The 18,065-nt window shown below is 34.6% G+C and overlaps 1 protein-coding gene across 2 annotated transcripts in view; it reads left to right on the forward strand.

Annotated features, from left to right (window-relative positions):
* The first annotated feature begins 15,839 nt into the window (after positions 1 to 15,839).
* Positions 15,840 to 18,065, forward strand: part of LOC142973724 (uncharacterized) — a 242,803-nt gene continuing 240,577 nt past the window's right edge. For both annotated transcript variants that reach the window (XM_076115699.1, XM_076115700.1), the window contains exon 1: positions 15,840 to 16,351. In XM_076115699.1, coding sequence (XP_075971814.1) covers positions 16,255 to 16,351 — 97 coding nt within the window. In that variant the 5' untranslated portion in view covers positions 15,840 to 16,254. The remainder of the gene's footprint in view (positions 16,352 to 18,065) is intronic.

The following is an 18,065-nucleotide window of genomic DNA, read 5'->3' on the forward strand; positions in this document are numbered from 1 at the left end:
GGATGTGTGGGAGTTCTGGGAATAAAATTCTAGGTTGTAGTAGAATAAGTGCATGTGTTTTAAAGGAGGTCAAAGAAAGGCCGGTAAAAAAAAATACGCTAAAAAAAAATGTTGTAATTGAGAAGTGTTCAATAGATATGATATTGTTTTTTAAAAGTTTAATGTACTGAACTCCAAAATATAAGGGAAAAACGGGCTCGTAAAATAAAAGTGTAGACTGAATACAATTTCAATAAAGTAATGAATGAATACGATACCTCTGTAGACATTGATCACCAGTGAAAGTAGAAAACTAATACAATGAAGAAACTAAAACAGCAAACTAAGAAAAATAAGTTAAGAGCAGTCTAGATAAAATCAGTTTAAAATAATTGAATAGTGCCTTCAAAATAATTTAGATCGAATATAAAGACCACTTAGAAATTAATTTACGCGATGCTAAGATAAAATATATTTTTTATATAGGAATTAATCAAATAGCGTTATGTGGGTTAACATTATTTTTTATTAATACACCAAGCATATGTTTGTCTAGAATATCTTGGCGTGAAAAATATTTACCCTACATAAACCCGCTTTCTACTTGCTTCCGATAATCGTATTTGCACATCCCGGCATTTAGCAAAATCTTTAGAGAAATTATCGCCCGACTTAGACAGTCTTTCTGTAGTTGAGAAATCCAAAATCATTCTAGTAATATAAAAATACTTGCGTACTTTATTGCTTGAGTAATAAGGTGTATAATTGCTTGGCAATTTTTTGCTAGAGAGTCTAGCGTTTGAGACGAAACGGCTTGATTTATTGAAGTGGTGATAAAACCTTTCTCTTCATGTAAGATGTCCGTTTTAGAGCGGCATGTAACGTAAATTGCATTGTAGATAACAATGTTTTGCGCGATAAACTTAGTTTGTTTATTGGTATCGTTTCATAGGTGAGCGATGTAGTTTTTTGTCATACCTTTTTTGTGTAAATATAGAGCTACTTTTGCATTACTTACGCCCGGTTTCTGAGTAGATTTAGAGTTAGTTTATCTATTCAATAGCGTTTTTTTTATATGAGTTTTAACGCTATTGAATAGATAAACTAACAGTAAATGTACCTCAGAAACCGGGGCTTAGTTACTTTAGCTGGAAATACGTTTTGTTTTTAGTTATTTTAAGTATGTGAGGGAAACGTAATAATTTCACGTTTTTTAGGTATGAACATGATTGTTAGCATTTCATATTCTTGTACCGTGCTGAAAACAAAACTGCCAATTACATCACGTATCAAATTCAATACGACTTTTTCTATTGTTCTCACATCATTGAAATCTTAATTAGTATTTTAATTCTATTCTTGTATTGTCCTATTTACAACAGCACACATCCTGTTTTAAGACTTTTTTATTACGTGAGACCAATCAGATTCAAGTAATTTTCTGGTAGCACATTTTTAGAGCTGTAATTGCAATGTTCGGCCAACCTGTAGTAATTTCGAACGCCTAAGGTGATGTAAAAGATTTCAGAGAAAAACGCGTTGTGTCTGTACAGCCTAAGGCTCATAAACAAAGAGTAATTCTTACAAACCAGTTATGGAACAGTCATTTTATTATCTCAGTTCGTACTTTCTAGAGATAGTTTCGTCACAATGGTTTATTCAAAGTAATCTATTGTTTTTAAAATAGTATAATTATTACTGCTTCTGTAGTCCGAGCGGTAGAATGCTGCAGCTGATCGAGAGATTTTGACTTTGATTCCCATGCTTATTCTTGTTGTGAATTTTACAATCCATGTTGAAATGTGGGTGCATTTTATAAACTGCTGCAAATAACTTCGGGATGAAGAGTTGTGATAATATATAGAGAAATATAATGTATTCATAATTTATAAGGGCTTTTTGTCGTCATATAGTTTGTTGAATATATAGCTTCCTTTACTTTCCTTCCCAGACTTCATAAATATAGCTTTTTTCGTTAATTCAAATAACTTTTCTGCTCTTTTTGCAGCAGTAGCGAAGATTGAAGGGCGAGGAAAAAAGGTGGCGATCAAACAAACCCGCATTCATTATGAAGTTGCCCCTAAAGCGAGTCCCGGAATTGGGCAGACGTCGATCAGGTTTAACGATTATGACGAGACACGCATCCCGACTGACGCGAATGATGTAGAGAATATAAATGTGGTAGAAGCAGTTTTCAAATACCGCAATATTTACTAAAGTTAGTTATCGTTACAGAATTTGCAACGAAGTTTAAAACTTTTGGTTAATGGTGGTGAACAATTAGGGAAGCTTATCAAATTCTAACTGGAGTAAACTTAGTGTATAAATAACATCTTTAGTTATAAAGGGGTTTTGTAAAGAAATATAATGCTAGAAGCCTTCGGTTACTAACAAAATGCGAAGACGTGACGTCGAAGAGTCAGATTTCTGTGCATCAAATCGATAATAGGGGTAGAATAAAAAGGTATACCCTTAATTGACCTATATAAGATAAAGGGATGTAACACACGTGATAACCTGCAAATTAAACTTGAAGTAAATAATGATATTTTTATAAGAGACGAGACCTATAAAATATTCCGTTGAAAACAACTTGACGTCAACTGTTATCTGACAGCGACGGTCAGAGAGGTCGGTGCGGTGGAAGGAAATGAGCTGCAGAAGTGCATTACTAAGAATGTGTGTATCTTGTGGTAGGAGATTATTATCTCGAGGACTTATTGTGGTGATAGTACCTTGGTAATGTTAAGCTATTGGGAAAGGCCCAAAATTCAAAGAATGAGACAAGAGCATTGAGTTATGAAATTATGAAAAAATATAAGCAGTTATTAATGGAAATAATTCAGATTTTGGTAAGACTTCAGTAAGTTATGTAATAAATTTGGTATATTCCCAGTTGTCCCCTCCTGCACCGTCCCCGGAGTAACAAATAGAAATTTTTCTTCCCAGTTGTCACCCGGGTGACAATTGGTAATATTTTTTTTCAATTGTCACCCAATAGGGGTGACAATAAATAAATACGTATAAGCTTAACTTAAAATTGAGCATCCTTTGAGTATTCGGCCATTAGTAAGTAGGTTTTGGTACAAGAAGGAACTGTGTACACATTCTTTCCGTGGGGCCTCCCCCAAAGAGTGTTCATAGATTACGAACTTCTTAATTCTTATCTATATATATATCTTGTTGATGTTGAATTAAGGATTATTTAGGAATTTTTAAGTGCCGTTTTGAGATATAGAAAGGGGCCCAGTAGCATTGATTTGCCTCGTAACGTGACCGTGACTTGTAGAATACATAAGCTGTTTATATGACACTAGACAACTTTTTATTTATATGAGATAAAGAAAACTAGTTTACAAGACGGCTATAAATAAAACCACTGATTGAGCTTTAATAGTATGTATTTGAAAATATGCGATAGTAAAGTTTAATATCCATCACAAATCTGTAAACTTTGCGCGTCTTTCTGACAGGATTCGCTGCGGTCTGTCAAATCTTTTTTAGAATAAATATTTTTTGCTGTAGATTAATTTTTGTCTTGAATTTCATTGTTTTGGTCTGTTATTAATGAGAATGGACATTTTAGTTATTACTATGAAACGAGGACGATTCACTAAGATTTATAGAACCCCTTTCAAAAGCATAACACTTTAAAAAATCACGCGCTTTGGTCATGGGGGTAGGTTGTGCAACCAAATCCGTAAGTGCCTATACATTTAAACAAATCAATAGTAAATAAATATACGGTACTCATTGTCATCGCGTCTAATAAAGTAAACCTACTATCAAACAATTGAATGCTGCTTGAAAATCTGCTTCAAATTACTCATGCTTTGATAGTTACATCACAATAAGTATAGCAAGAGACCAACACAAAGGGACTCCACAACTGTACCTCACTTTACAAATACAGTCAATTAACAACGCATGCGCACTACGCAATATAATTATTCAAACAATAAATGTTTTTATATTTAAAACAGTGTCAAGTTTAAACACAGGTTCAATTGCCGCACGACAGTGTTGTTATTACGAATACAACGAATATAATTATACGAAATGTACGTACTTGTATAATAGCACGCCGATGTAGAGGCATAAGGCAGAACAATAGGTGCAATTATAATTACAAGAGATTGTTTCCACGACGGCCACGTATCGTCTTTTTATGGTGAGACCAAATTATAATGTAACTGAAAATGTTGTATAGAATGCAGATGACGTGATGTAGGAGAAGAATAGTAGAAACGTTGTTTATATTTTGCCAGATTGCTTTTCTGTAATATGGGGTTTCAAACGCTACCAATTTTCGAAGAACACAAAGCGGAATGATCTAGCATTTAAATAGTAGTTATTTAATTTAGGAAGATTCAAGATCAGGCTTCGTGTCAATGTCTTCTATTTTCTATGGTTAGGAAAACCTTAAATTAAAAGATATGCCAGAATTGACAGATATATAGAAGATATGAGTGATATTAACTTTGAGCAATATACAACTTAAACAGTAGGAAGATTGGAGATGAGGATGGTGAAACCATTGGTTGATTGAAATCAGGAATAAAGCATTCGCTGGAGAGAACCGTTAAACGTCAGAAGAAAAGACAACAAAAATAGCTGAACGCAGCCATGCTACTATATGCGAGTATAGAGTAAAAGATCAGGGGTTTAAGCAACATAGCACTTGTTAAAATATTGAAGAACATAATAGTCTGGAATCGTAGACTTGAGTGGAAGTGCGAATACGTTTGTTTTTTTAACTGATACTAAACTGTGGCAAATGAACAATATTCATTATGAATCATTCTTAGACGTAACATCTGTAACACATTCACTCAATGCCCTTTGTATTTCATTATAATATGTTTTATCAATTCAAATAGTTGGCTAGTCAATGACTCGGGCAGACAATTATATGAAAACCGCAAAAAGCTACGCTATTTATGTATCCTTAGCCTACCTACTAGTGTGATTGAACGATAGTCCATAAATTAACAACCAATATTATCCTGACTTAGGAATTTGCGGTTTGAAACCGCAACATGATAGAGATATTGTTACGAAATTAGCTAATCGGTTTTTGATGGTTTCACTTTTGTTTTCGGTCTTTAAAACATAAGTTTGATTTAGTATCGTATCAGTTTTAGTACTGCTAAGACCATAGAAGTTTTTGTTTGGATACAAATCGTTGAAAACTACGTTTTGTCGTATATTTTTTTTGTTAGTTCACAGTCATTAAGCATAAAAAATTCGGTGCTTTGGCTGTTAGTAATTTTGACAGTAGGAAATGAATGTAGTGTAATAATACTGGTGGGTAATACTAACGGTGCTGCATTAAGATTTTCTGTATAATTGTACTGATGTTACAAAAATCTTAGCTGTATTTGTATTTACTTTGCAATCATCATCATTCATAGTCATAGATACATTGAAGATCTTAATTTGATTCAAACTTTATTACAGGTTTAGTTTTATTAGATTTTGATTGCAGATTAGCGTGTCGCTATTTTATTTTTCTGGAGTCGATACGTCATATCAAGTATTTCACAAAAAAAACGGTTTTTAAGAATACGCTAGGGGCGCTTATCCATTTTTCATACAACGTCTTCAATGGTTAAGCGACAGTTTGCTCGATATTTGCAAGAAATCACCTCATCTCGCTTTCGGGTATTCTTGTACATTCAAATATTTTTGTCATTTGTTTTCTTGGCGTCATCATGATACTAACATTTTTAAGTGTGTTATATAAAAACGGCTTGACCGATGATATAATCGGAGGTCCGGTCATAATGGACGATGACAATAAAATTCTGAGACGAGCACGTCAATCATTTCAACGAGTCAAGTGACGAATTGAAAAATGCAAATTAAAATTTTTTGAACATATTTTATTTCATAACATCATCTTTCGTTCATTATTCATAGTGATAAAGATACATAGTTAAAGGCTTATACAAAAGTTCACGCCAAGAGGTTAGCTTATGTTTATCTTAGAGCCGCGGTAAAGCTGGTTTGTTATAATTATTGTATATTTTGTTTATATGTCTGCAATCACAGATTTTTCAGCATGGCCTGTATACGAAGAGAAGAAGGCTTTACGCGGCTCTATAATTATAAAGGTCTATAAAGAGGTTTCAATAAATAAAAAAAAAAAACATTTTTAGAAAAATAGTTTGTGGTTTTTGGCGGTCTCACAAAAAGTGAATTGTAATTATTGCATTGTGAAATAGGTCACATTCATACAGACATCTGAAATATTAACGACTGACTAATAGCCGCTGGCTATCTTGGGAATGTCAGTGCAAAGGTGAGAAACTGCACGTGTCATTATGATTGATAGTTCATCAGTTATTGCTTGTGTAGTTGAAATGATTTGTTTGACAGTCATATTCTAGGTTAGAATGATGCAATTACATTATTTATTTGAAGTTATTAGAGTATTGTTTTCACTAATTAATACTGGAAGTAGGATTCGTTTGTTTTGTATGAATTATAATCATTTATGTTTTATAATTTAAAAGAGTTTAAAAATATTGTAGGCTTAGAGCCGCTCACATAATTAAGCATCTACATTTTTTTTTCAAAAATGCTAATTAAACTTATGTCTGCTATATTACATAACTGAGTCATAATTTATTTATAAAAATTGTAAACGTAATAATATTAATAAAAGAAAGCGCATCCAGCAGCCTAGTAGTGCATCGTCGTCGGGTTGACGACCGGCTGCGGCGGTCAAAAGCGATTTAATTGAAACACCATAAACGGGCAGCACACCTGCACACCATGCGTACGCGCACATCATAATGACGTAGAACTACAATCCAACTTTACAACAGAACACTACTTTACCTAGCTCTCTCTCTTTCTTTCATACTAATTTCACTCGGACCTCTCATAAAATTCGCGATAGGAGTAATCTTTAGATTTCTTTTTAATTTTGCAGTGTATCCCAGTGAGATGCTGCCATTAATCTCGCACTCGAGAAATTGCAAATGTCTAACTTTACGACCCGTCGACCGGCCTAGTGTTGCCGCGAACAAATTTCAATTTGCTTTTATGTGATACGTGTTAAAGGGTATGTGAAGCAATTACAATTAGAAATTCTCTGAAGGTTCTTATTTCCTTTCAACTGATGCAAAGTTTCCCCAGCGATTTACGTTTTAGCAGCCACATTTATTAACGCTGTGTTTTTTTCTTATAGATGGTATTGATTTAATATTAAATCAAATAACGTATGGGTATAAGATCGAATCTAAAAACACTGTTAAAGGTCTACCATATTGTGTGTAGCAAGTTTCTAGTCCTATATTTCTTTAAAAGGCCTATAGAAAGTTTCAGCTTGTTATCGTTCACATCTCGTACGTTTTTCCCACTTCCTGATCAATATGGAAGATATTATTCAAGGAGAAATTACCGGGTCCATTGCATATATATCAGTACAGAGAAAAAGGTCTGGATTAATACGATCATTAATACGGTACTCTGATGAAAGCTTGTCAAGAAATTAGGACGCGTAAAAAATATTGAGTGATTACCCTTAAATTATTACCCTTCTTGAAGATATATGACGATGATTAATTTATTAAAAATGTTTTTTACAACACGTCGCTTTTTGGATTCACTTTTATTGCTTTACGAAATTGTATGTTTGGGTTTGTAATATGATGTAATTTTATTTTAGTTTGTTAAGCGTTTGTTTTATTATATTTGCGACGTTTTTTAGGTTCTGCGGTTACTTTTATCCTTTTTTATACTTTTATTTCTGAGGTTAACGTGCCTGATCAAATCACACTTTGTACTCGCGAGTAAAACAAATCGTAAACTTGAGTTTTTACTGCATAATCCATAATCTTAAGAACTTTGTCTCCTCCGGTGACCAACAAACTCTAAAGTTCTTGAAACTAACGATCATTCACGGCCTTTACATAATTACTGTCATAAACACAAGTATTGGTTACAAATTTATAAAATGTAGCCTTACTAATTTAGCTATAATTTTATATTATCAATTAATTGCACGTGCCGTTTATCGCTTCCTGGCTCCTTTATGAAGTAAACAAAAATATTATAATAATATATTTATTGAACGGTGGGTACAGTTATCAAACCGTGTGATTTGTCTAATAGGTAATTGCAAAACCATTTGTTTGATATTATTCTGGACAATTTTCCTTAATGAATTTCTGTATTTATATTCTCAATTTTATTAGGATCGTTTACACAAAAGCACAGTTACAGAAATCGGCACGAATTTCGTAACAGGTTTGACATGAGTCAATACGATTTGACCCACTGCGTATTCAAAACATTGCACTTTGAGAAACGTTTTTGCATTTTATGTTTCGATGGTTGTACAAGATAACAGCGAAATTACTATGGAGTAATTTGAATTACTTCATAGCAGATCTGCCGTTGTGATCTTTGACCCTTGGAAAATATAACGCCGTATTACAGGAAAATGACGTCATTACACTTGAGAAAGTGTTATCTCTATCAAGTTTATAGCATTTCCAATGAGGAAGCGTGTTACACCACCTTCGATATAAACATAAGGAACTTCATTAGGATTCAATATTCGTTCCAATGGAGAACTAAAAACGCATATTACAACATCCGCAGGTGCTTTATTGACATCGGAACTAAAATTATAAGCACGTGCTATGTTTCGTAACAGAGGCACACGAACACAGACACATTCACACACATAGACACTCATTCTGTAGCCATTGCCGATGTCGTGTGCCACTGTTCGACGTTCGGCCCTTTCACCGACATTGATAACGTCGGTCGCAAAAGTCATCGGGTATTCTATAGTAATAATCGCAGTAGGTATATTCTTGTGGGTCACCGTTGAAAGTTTATACCTCGTCTCACACCTTGAACCGTTATGACTAATTTTAGTCAACGTGATGCACAATACGTCGGAAATTTTCGTAGTTTAAGAGACTTTAATGACCTTTTGTTTACGGTCAAAATTTTAAGGACGACTCAATGCCACTGTTTTACACGTTTTTTGTTGATTTTCTGTTTTGTTTTCGTGAATTATTCAATCATTTTATGTTTCTTGTAAACTCATTATTGTATTAGAACTTTGGAATGCGTGTAATATTTAGATAACAAGGTTGGCGCGTTTATTTTGACGTTCACACGAATACGACTCATTATACCTAGAACGTTACGGATTTTAGTTTTCCATTTATTCATTCTTAATAGTCTACTCAACCCTTTTCAACACTTGTAGAAGTTGTAAAACACCAAACTGGAGAACAGAAGGCAATAGAAATTACCGGAATGAACTGCTTCTTTGAGGTATCTATTATATGAGTGATATTTCGACGTTATTGACCGATTTTGCCCACGTTTTCTGCTTAAAATATTCCACGGGTAAAGTTATCTAATGTTAAAAAATCAACCTGTATGCAAAATATGAAACGACAACAATATAATTGAATTACAAGAGAATAATAGGATCCAAAGTTAAAAAAGAAATAAGCAAGAGCACTAAACTTGCTGGTTTATCGAAGTAAAAAAAAATGATAAAGAAGCAACAAGGGGTTGTAGCCTACACGTAGGTCTCATTAACAAACAATAGTTGATTAACAATGGCTCTTACATTCCTTATCTTCATGCTCGTGTGGAGTTAAAAATATGCATAAATAGCCGATTCAAATTTGTGTATTATAATTATAGGATCGAGTTATTCAATGAGCAATAAGGAAATTATAAATAAAACAAAACTAGGTAAAAAACAAATACTTCGTGAAGTCAAGGTGAAAATTCAAACGGTTCATGTTTTAATTCTGCTTACCATTTTTACACTCTATTTGTTTTTGCACGGCTGATAAAATTGGTTTGCTATCTTGAATACCTGTTAGTCAATTTTGTTTCTTTGCAAAATGCTAGCATTATACAACCAAAGCTTTTTTTCAAATAGGAACTGCAGAGAAACGCGTGAAAATATGTCTGATTTAGTTGAAAACGCACTAATACGCACTTTTTCGCGATTTCTGAGACAGTTTGTGACAACAAGTTACCTAGTTGAAAGGCTATGCTAGCAAGTTTAAGAATCACATTTTTTTAGGAATATAATTTGATTTTGTCACGTATCTACCATGATATAATTTTATCTTCAGTTTTATTTTCTCTAATTAAAAGTCAAGTCGTAAAGTAGTCGTGAAGGTTTATCACTTGATGTAGCAGACAGGAAGTGTTGTGATTGTAAGATATCATATTAACAGCCAATCAAAATATTATAATCATAACATTTGAGATTTCATTCATGTTGTTGCAATATCCTGCACAGAATTAATATGATAGTCGTATTTTGAATTTACAAACGGATGCAATAAGTTGTATTATTAGCCATTAAAATAAATTCCCTTCGCCGCATTTGTCAGTCTAGCTTTCATACGAAAGCTTAAATGTTTGCTATTTAATTTCGCCAAAATTGCTGAACGGATTTTAATGACGCTTGTGTACCAGAATAACACCTAGACTATAGAAGTACTAGATTTGATCCGAGTGCTAATATTGTATTAAACTAAGAAAATGTTTGCTTTTGAGGCTTAGTTATTGAAAAGAGCTAATTAAAAATCTGAAATCAAACATAGTCTTCCCAATTTTCCAACATCAGAGCGAACGAATACACAGGCACACCGATTGGCATTTTGGTGTTTCATATCTTTCCCTTTAAATTCATTGATTTATTATTGAATTATATATCGTACATAGATAAATCTGCCTATCCATTTAAGTAAAACATATGTAATATAATAAAATGACATAACGGGTTTCGAACACATTACAGTTACACGGAAGCTGTCCTTTCAATATTCACGGTGCTGTTAACTACTTGACACTAGTATTGTACCGTACTGTTATATTTTAACACTACAAGTATTTATTTACATACGTTTTCTATTCGAAATATACAGTTTTGTTGCTCTTTTTGACGTGTGGAGTACGGATAGGTTGCTTAACTTTTGGTATAGATGTTATTGAACTGAAAGTGGTTTTTGTTTAAAAAAATAATCTTTGAAAAGGAAGTCTAATATTGGCTAAAGACTCACCAGCTTGCAACGTAGTTGGTAGCATCTATTGACCACGTATTTCCCAAATATCTAGATCTGACAAAATAAACAATATGGGCGCTGGGAGAATAAATAATATATATTTTTTCTTTTCTTTAGAATGGTTATCGATTCACGATGAACTCTGTAGGGCAAAACAAAAGATCCCTCAATGTTGTTATTTTGAGGAAGCATCTTAAAATAACCAATCATTTTATTTAGAAAGTGGTTTCTACATTAAAATACGCTAAAAATCATGTCCAGCCATCAGTTCCAATAATAAATGATAAAAGATCGTAAAAACGTAATTAGACCCATTCCAAGGGAGGCTTTATGCTAAAAATCAAGTCGTAAAATGTTCTCTCATTACAACATTGTCTTGGCAGCAGTTCTCCGGTCTACTTATAACCCATCATACATGCGAAGCGTAGTCCTCAACACGACGATAGAATTAGGTTCACATTGTATGTTAGTACATAACATCACGGTTCAAACGTCTAGTCCAGGGGTTCCCAACCTTTTCTTAGTCCGGGACCACTGTTATATTATTCTTGCTAGCAAGGACCACTTTGTAAGTATATTAGAAAAAAAGTGTAATAAAAATCCTGAAAAAAATTTTTTTTTAAATCTTTCGCGGACCATATTTTGACTTCCACGGACCCACTGGTGATCCGCGGACCACAGATTGGGAACCACTGGTCTAGCCGGACGTACAAGACGGATCAGGAGGTCGTGACTTCCAATCATGACCCGTTGAATGCTTGGCTTCATTTGTGCGGTATATCGGCTTAAATTAAAGGCTTTGCTTGATATATGTACGCAAAAAATAATTAGTATCTAGATTGTATAACCGTATTAAAATAAAGATCAAGATTAAATATTTAATACATGTAATATTTCGCGATAGACTTGCCTATTACATAAATTCAGCACTACAAAATGCGTTTATTTTGATAAAATATTTCTTTCCCTTTGGGTATTAAAGGCAGATTTTATTATGACGTAGCCATTGTTACATCTTTATTACGCATTTGCCAACACTTGAAAAAAACTGCTTACGTGTGACATACACGTCATCATTCAGAACAAATAGTGTCATTAAAAGCTAATCTTTATTTTTTTCATCATAGTTTTGAACAAAAGTATCGTTCAATAGACCCATTGGCAACCTTTTGAAAGTATTAGAAAATAATGGGAAACGATTATAAAATACACTGGAATAATGTTTGTTATACTATTGTACTGTTTACAGTAGCTTTCGAACTTTTGTTTAAACAAGAAAGAGTAAATTTTACCACACTGGTTCCGAAGTGACTTTCAGTATGTATAGTTGCTGTAAGTTCAATGGCTTCGAAAGAGCTCAACAAACAAAGATTGCCTTTTGTTAATCTAATAGGATTCTTAGCGAAAAATTAATACAATTGTGCTTCTTTAAGATACATTTAAATTGTCATGCTATGTAATTATTTCTATTTCATAATGTTGAATTAAAGTTACAGACTGGAACTTAATATAATATTAGGCACTCATATGATCGCAACGAAAATACAAGCCTGTAACGCCACTATATCGTATTTTTATAATGTGCTTTTCACTTTGCACAAAGAGTAGCAGATTTGACTGGTAATAATCATCTATCAGATCGTTTTTGCCTTCTCTGAACAACACCAATACGATTCTCTACAATTGGAACCATCGAGCACAGAGAGTTTGACATTAAAAATGTTTTGTCAAAATAGTTGTTACGGAGCCGCTAGAGGCGCTGGTCAGATTTTCGTGCAAATTTTTTTAGATAGCTAGTCGCTAGTCGATAGTAGCAGAGAATCGCGCGTCTGATTTACAATAGCAACGAGTATGTCGATCTCTATTAGTCACATGACATCATACAATTTATCCAAGACAGAAGTAGATTTATAGAGACAACGCACGTAGTACATAAGTAGACTATTTGCTTGAACTAATGAGAACCGCATGCAACAAATGCATGTGAGACGGGAAGCGCGAATATTTCGGAAGAAAAAATGATTTAAGTTTTATAATTGAATCGTGTTATTAACATTTAGATGTTGCTAATGTCCCGTCACGGTTTGGGCCCTCAATTTGTGGTTATTATCAGCTTAGCTTTTCTTCCAATTATGTTGGAGTTGGCTTCCAGTCTCACTGGATCACTGGGTAATACCATCCGGTAAGACTTCTGATTACTGGTAACGACTGCCAAAGATCTTAGTAAAAGACCGCAGGAACCTACAATTCAACGTGCCTTATGAAGCAAAAAGAAAAAAAAAACAAAATTCTGGTGAATATCATAAACCTGAACGTGAAGGTTAGGGAAAATCTAGTTTCTAAGAAAGATTCCGTTGTCTTGATCGGTTCAACTTGATCATAATATCATAGTCAGTATACATCGAAGGGTTCATAAAAAGATAATCAAGTGAAATAAAAAACCCATTAAATTATTCAATCAGTATTACTTTTCCGTGTCAATAGATCACATCCGTCAGTGACGTCACACTGTTAAGTAATACCATATTAAACTAGAGATTCAGCATTGAGATTAACCGAGTTCTATTAATTGGATCAAATTGATCGATAGAGATTTATTTGTTTGGATCGACTGAAGTCGTTTTTTTATGTAAGTCAGTATGTCCAATGGATTTGGTCATTGAGAACTGAAGCTCGATTTTCTACTACTATCGACTACCGACAACCGACCTGTCATCGAGAAATTTTGTTTGAAAATTTGATCAGCGCCTCTGACGGGCGTCGTAGGAAATATTTTGGCTGTACATTATAATGTCAAAATTTCGATAGCTAGCCGGGTGTTGGTAGTCGATAGTGGTAGAGAATCGAGGTACTGGAGTGTTGGTCGTAGTCCTAAGGAAAAGGGGTTTAATTAGCAACTTTGCTCGCTGTCAAACAATCAAAATTATTGGATAAAGATTTATCTGACCATAAAAAAAACTGCTGACTACTTAAAGTAACCAAAATAAATTTAGTCTTTATTATTCGTCAATATTTTTCAAGTGTTCATGGACCACAGATCAGTATCGGCATAGTTTTGGTAAACTTAAAAAAGATGTGCTAGTCGTAAAAGAGTGTTCGGAAATTGTATAAGAGGTTTATTGTTTAAAGTTAAACATAAAGCCTTGACTGTTTGGTGTACTTTCCTTTAAGAGCCTTATCAGCGGATGTCATGAAACGACCCACAGCTATTCCTAGATTGAACAAAAACTTAATAATGACAATAACCTGTTTATATACTTCCTTTAAAAACTTCCTTTTGACGTTGTTAAAGAAATCATTTTTTAAATTAAAATATTATCTAAAAGATTTAGTCAACTTTAGATAAACAAATGACGATAAATAGCCGTGACATGAAATAAAAGTTTAACTTTTCTCACTCAAGGAGGAAACCTTTGTCTACCAATACGTCAGTAATGGGCTTAAATTGTAATCACTACCGAAATTTTAAATTGAGGTTTTATCAAAACCTATAAATAACTCCAATACAAATTGCCCTTATAACTGAGCTACACAAAATAAAATACTCCAATGATCCTTGTCTGACTTCTTTTCCAGTTGCAGTTCTTCTTAAAAGTACGCAACTATTAAGCCTACCGGCTTCTTTTGAAAGGATATACAGCTACAGCAATTAACTCCTTTCTAGGGTTTTCCAAAGTAATCCCATCGCCTATTAAAGCCAGTAGTTTTCCAAGAATACGTCATTACGTTACATCGATCTGTGCAACGATTAAGTCCTGGATGCACATAGAACAATAACTTGTAATTACCGTTTGATCGGCCCTTATTTTGAAGTCAAGGCTTACGCGCTCGTTCACTTGTATCTTAACTGTATCTTGCGCCTCGACATTTTCATTACTAAGTGCGACTCATAATTAAGTTTCTCAGAAGAAATATTATTGAACAAAATGTTTCTGCACCGAGTAGTACAAAAAAAACAACTCGTAAACTAGACAATAAAGATTAAATTATCGATATTGTTTTTATTACCGCTCTACTGCAATTAAACATTAGCAAAATAAAGGTCTAAAGGCTACTAGATTAACGAGGTCAGTGACAAATCCCACTTGATGAAAATATCAACGCTATCGACGGAGTAAGTCAATGTGACATGATTGACATCGTCACAGTTATAAATGGCGCGGTGTGGGAAGACAATGCGTTCACTTGCACGTCTACACAATACAATAACTTGTATATTTGCACATACATCGTCACTTGAAAGTCTGTCCGTACCTGCGACGTACTCACGGCGAGCAAGTCCTTCAACCTTGGGACCTGCACTGCGGATATTTCGCTTGTTGATTTTTTCTCCTTTTCCGCAAATCTCCGCTACGCTATTTACTCGCGAATCTCGTTGGCAACGACTTTATACAAAACTTTATAAACAAACGTCGCGTCACGTCTTTGGCATTTGTTTTGCCTAACCGTGATTGTTATTTCAAGTGCCATGCATTATTTGAGAGAAATATTACACCCTATTAACATTTCTTTAACAATACCTATATCTTTATAGATTTTTGTTTGGTGTCCTTGCTTGCATTATGGTCATTTGGTGAAACTGATAAAATTTAAACGTGTTGGTCCTCCCCTTTTTTTTAAGATAATCGTTTTGACGCATTTCCATGCTGAGATGATAATAAGAAGCGGACGTTGAACGTTGCATTATTCTCCAGAGGGCAATAGGTGGCGCGATATGATAGCCCAGGGCTCGACAAGTGCGGTCGAGGCCGGGAGCTCGGGAGAGGTGGCAGCCGCTCGCATACCGCATTCAGTATACAATCGCGCGCCGCAAGTGTTGCGCGCACGCAGCCGTTCACTGCAACACAACCTCGCGTAGTTATCGAATCGGTCGTCTTATCGATTACGCCTTCCGCTCCTTTGAACGTCGCGCGGAATTCCGAACAGTGATGGGTGAGTGTTGCGATAACGTGTGAATACTTGGAGATTTGGAAACATAAACAAGTGCACGTGATGCAGCGGTAATCAGTGGGCGCCGACAGTGGCAGACCGTGCGGCGCCGCTCCAGGTGGAACAGACCCATGTGTGCCAGCCCCGTTGTGGAGTCTGAGAAGATAACGTGATGTGACAGCGATACGTGTCGTAGTGCTAGTGGAATTGTTTTGTGAAAGTGTGCACCGAGCGTGAGTGAGCAGACGGCTGCCGGCGCGGCCCGTGCTCCGTGACAATGTTGAATTGCACCGATCTGGAATGCATCCTACACCACCACCATTACTATGCGCATCTACATCACATTCATCATTTACAAAATGCACAGGACTCAGGTACGTTTGCCAGTAATTAAATAAGAGACACATAAAAGATAATGATTTTTCAATCAATCAACTCGAGAACAATGAGAAAACATACGTAGTAACAATGAAATTGTTTGTTTAACAGCTAACGATGAGTGCTAATGATAACAAATGAGACCAGCAAAACGTTCAGGCTTCGGTAGAAATCCTTGATTTAGATACTGGTTCGAACATTCAAAATGAAGTTCATGATGAAATTAACATTAAGTAAATTATTCGTTGCGATGTACGTTTACATTACGAGAGACGATCTTGACCTTTGTGAGTCAACAATAAAAATATAAATTGTGTACAACACTAGGTACGATAATAGGCTGAAAACACAAGGTTCGGTGCAATAACTGGCAGGTGTTTGGTGTAGATATCACGCAACGCACCGGCCTATTGCGGACTGTTTTCACTCTGTTAACTTACTTGGACGAGCGACTTAAAACCTGCCCGACGACGCGAAATGGACGAAATATTTGTACAAACAAACGTTACACGTTTTCTCTTTCAACTCGTCGCAGACATATTGAATAACTAAATCGCTTACATTAACCTTACGAGTGGTCCCCTCCGAGATTGAAATGTGCTGCCAAAGCGGAATTATTTTATAAAGATCGCTAAAAGGCAAGAATTCCGTTGATAATAATCTTAAAGTACTTACTAATTTTATTAAATAACACCCAATTAGTGTATTCACATAATTTTTAGTCTGAGTCAAACTTCATTTTATTTTGGTTGAAAAATGTGCCGAACAGTTGTGTAAATAATCCTCGACTTTATCAAAAGATCTTGTCATTTGCATATCGCCTTCTACTTTTCGTTCGCTGGTTTATAATATCCTGTCCTTTTCTACGGTATTTATAATACTTATAATGTTAATGAAAATATTTAATTAGTCTTGATTAAATTTTTCATTGACATTTGCAATCTCTCACATTCAGTCTTCAAGATCCGACACGCTGAACCGATGCGAATTGATCATAATGATCTTTGTTTTTCTATTGATTCACTAGTTTATTATAATCATCGGAACAATGATGAATGCGTTTAAGCCAGCGAGAATCATAACTGCACGGCAAGTATTTGAAAACATAAACAATAAGAAGTAAATAAACCTCTTATGTAAGAGGTCTGGACTGGTCTTGAAACCTGTATCCTTAGATAGATTTATTAACGGTAAATGCCGTTAGTATATTAATGTTCATGTTAGTTAATTTAAGTGTTGTGTAGGCAACGAATATTAGACGAAGGGTCAGTCGCAGTACTTTTCCAAGTGTGTTTGAGATAAACATCCCGTTTAGATCTACTTGATTACTAATATTGATACGAAGTAATGGCATTTTCCACGACTATCGTAGTAAAGGAGTTACTGAAGTCACACATTAACGTTATTAAAAATTAAAGATCATGCTGGATCTACTAAATTTGTTAATATTACTGGCTGTATCAAAATTTGTAGATAAACAATACTATGAAGAATTACGAAATATGATTATTTGTATAAAGTTTCCTTCTTGCTGGCTTATTAGTGACAGTTGCTGTACCGTTGCGTATCACTTGATTTGTTTAAGTTGCATAGACAAATTGATTGTTATGCTCTTTGTTACCTTTAATTCACAGAAATGCTTCAAGATTAGCATTCCGTGACGATTGTTTATTTGAACTTTGACCGAGTGGTTTTGATCCTTTTCTCTTG

Source organism: Anticarsia gemmatalis, chromosome 6 (genome assembly GCF_050436995.1).
Source record: "Anticarsia gemmatalis isolate Benzon Research Colony breed Stoneville strain chromosome 6, ilAntGemm2 primary, whole genome shotgun sequence".
Taxonomy (NCBI): Eukaryota; Metazoa; Arthropoda; class Insecta; order Lepidoptera; family Erebidae; genus Anticarsia; species Anticarsia gemmatalis.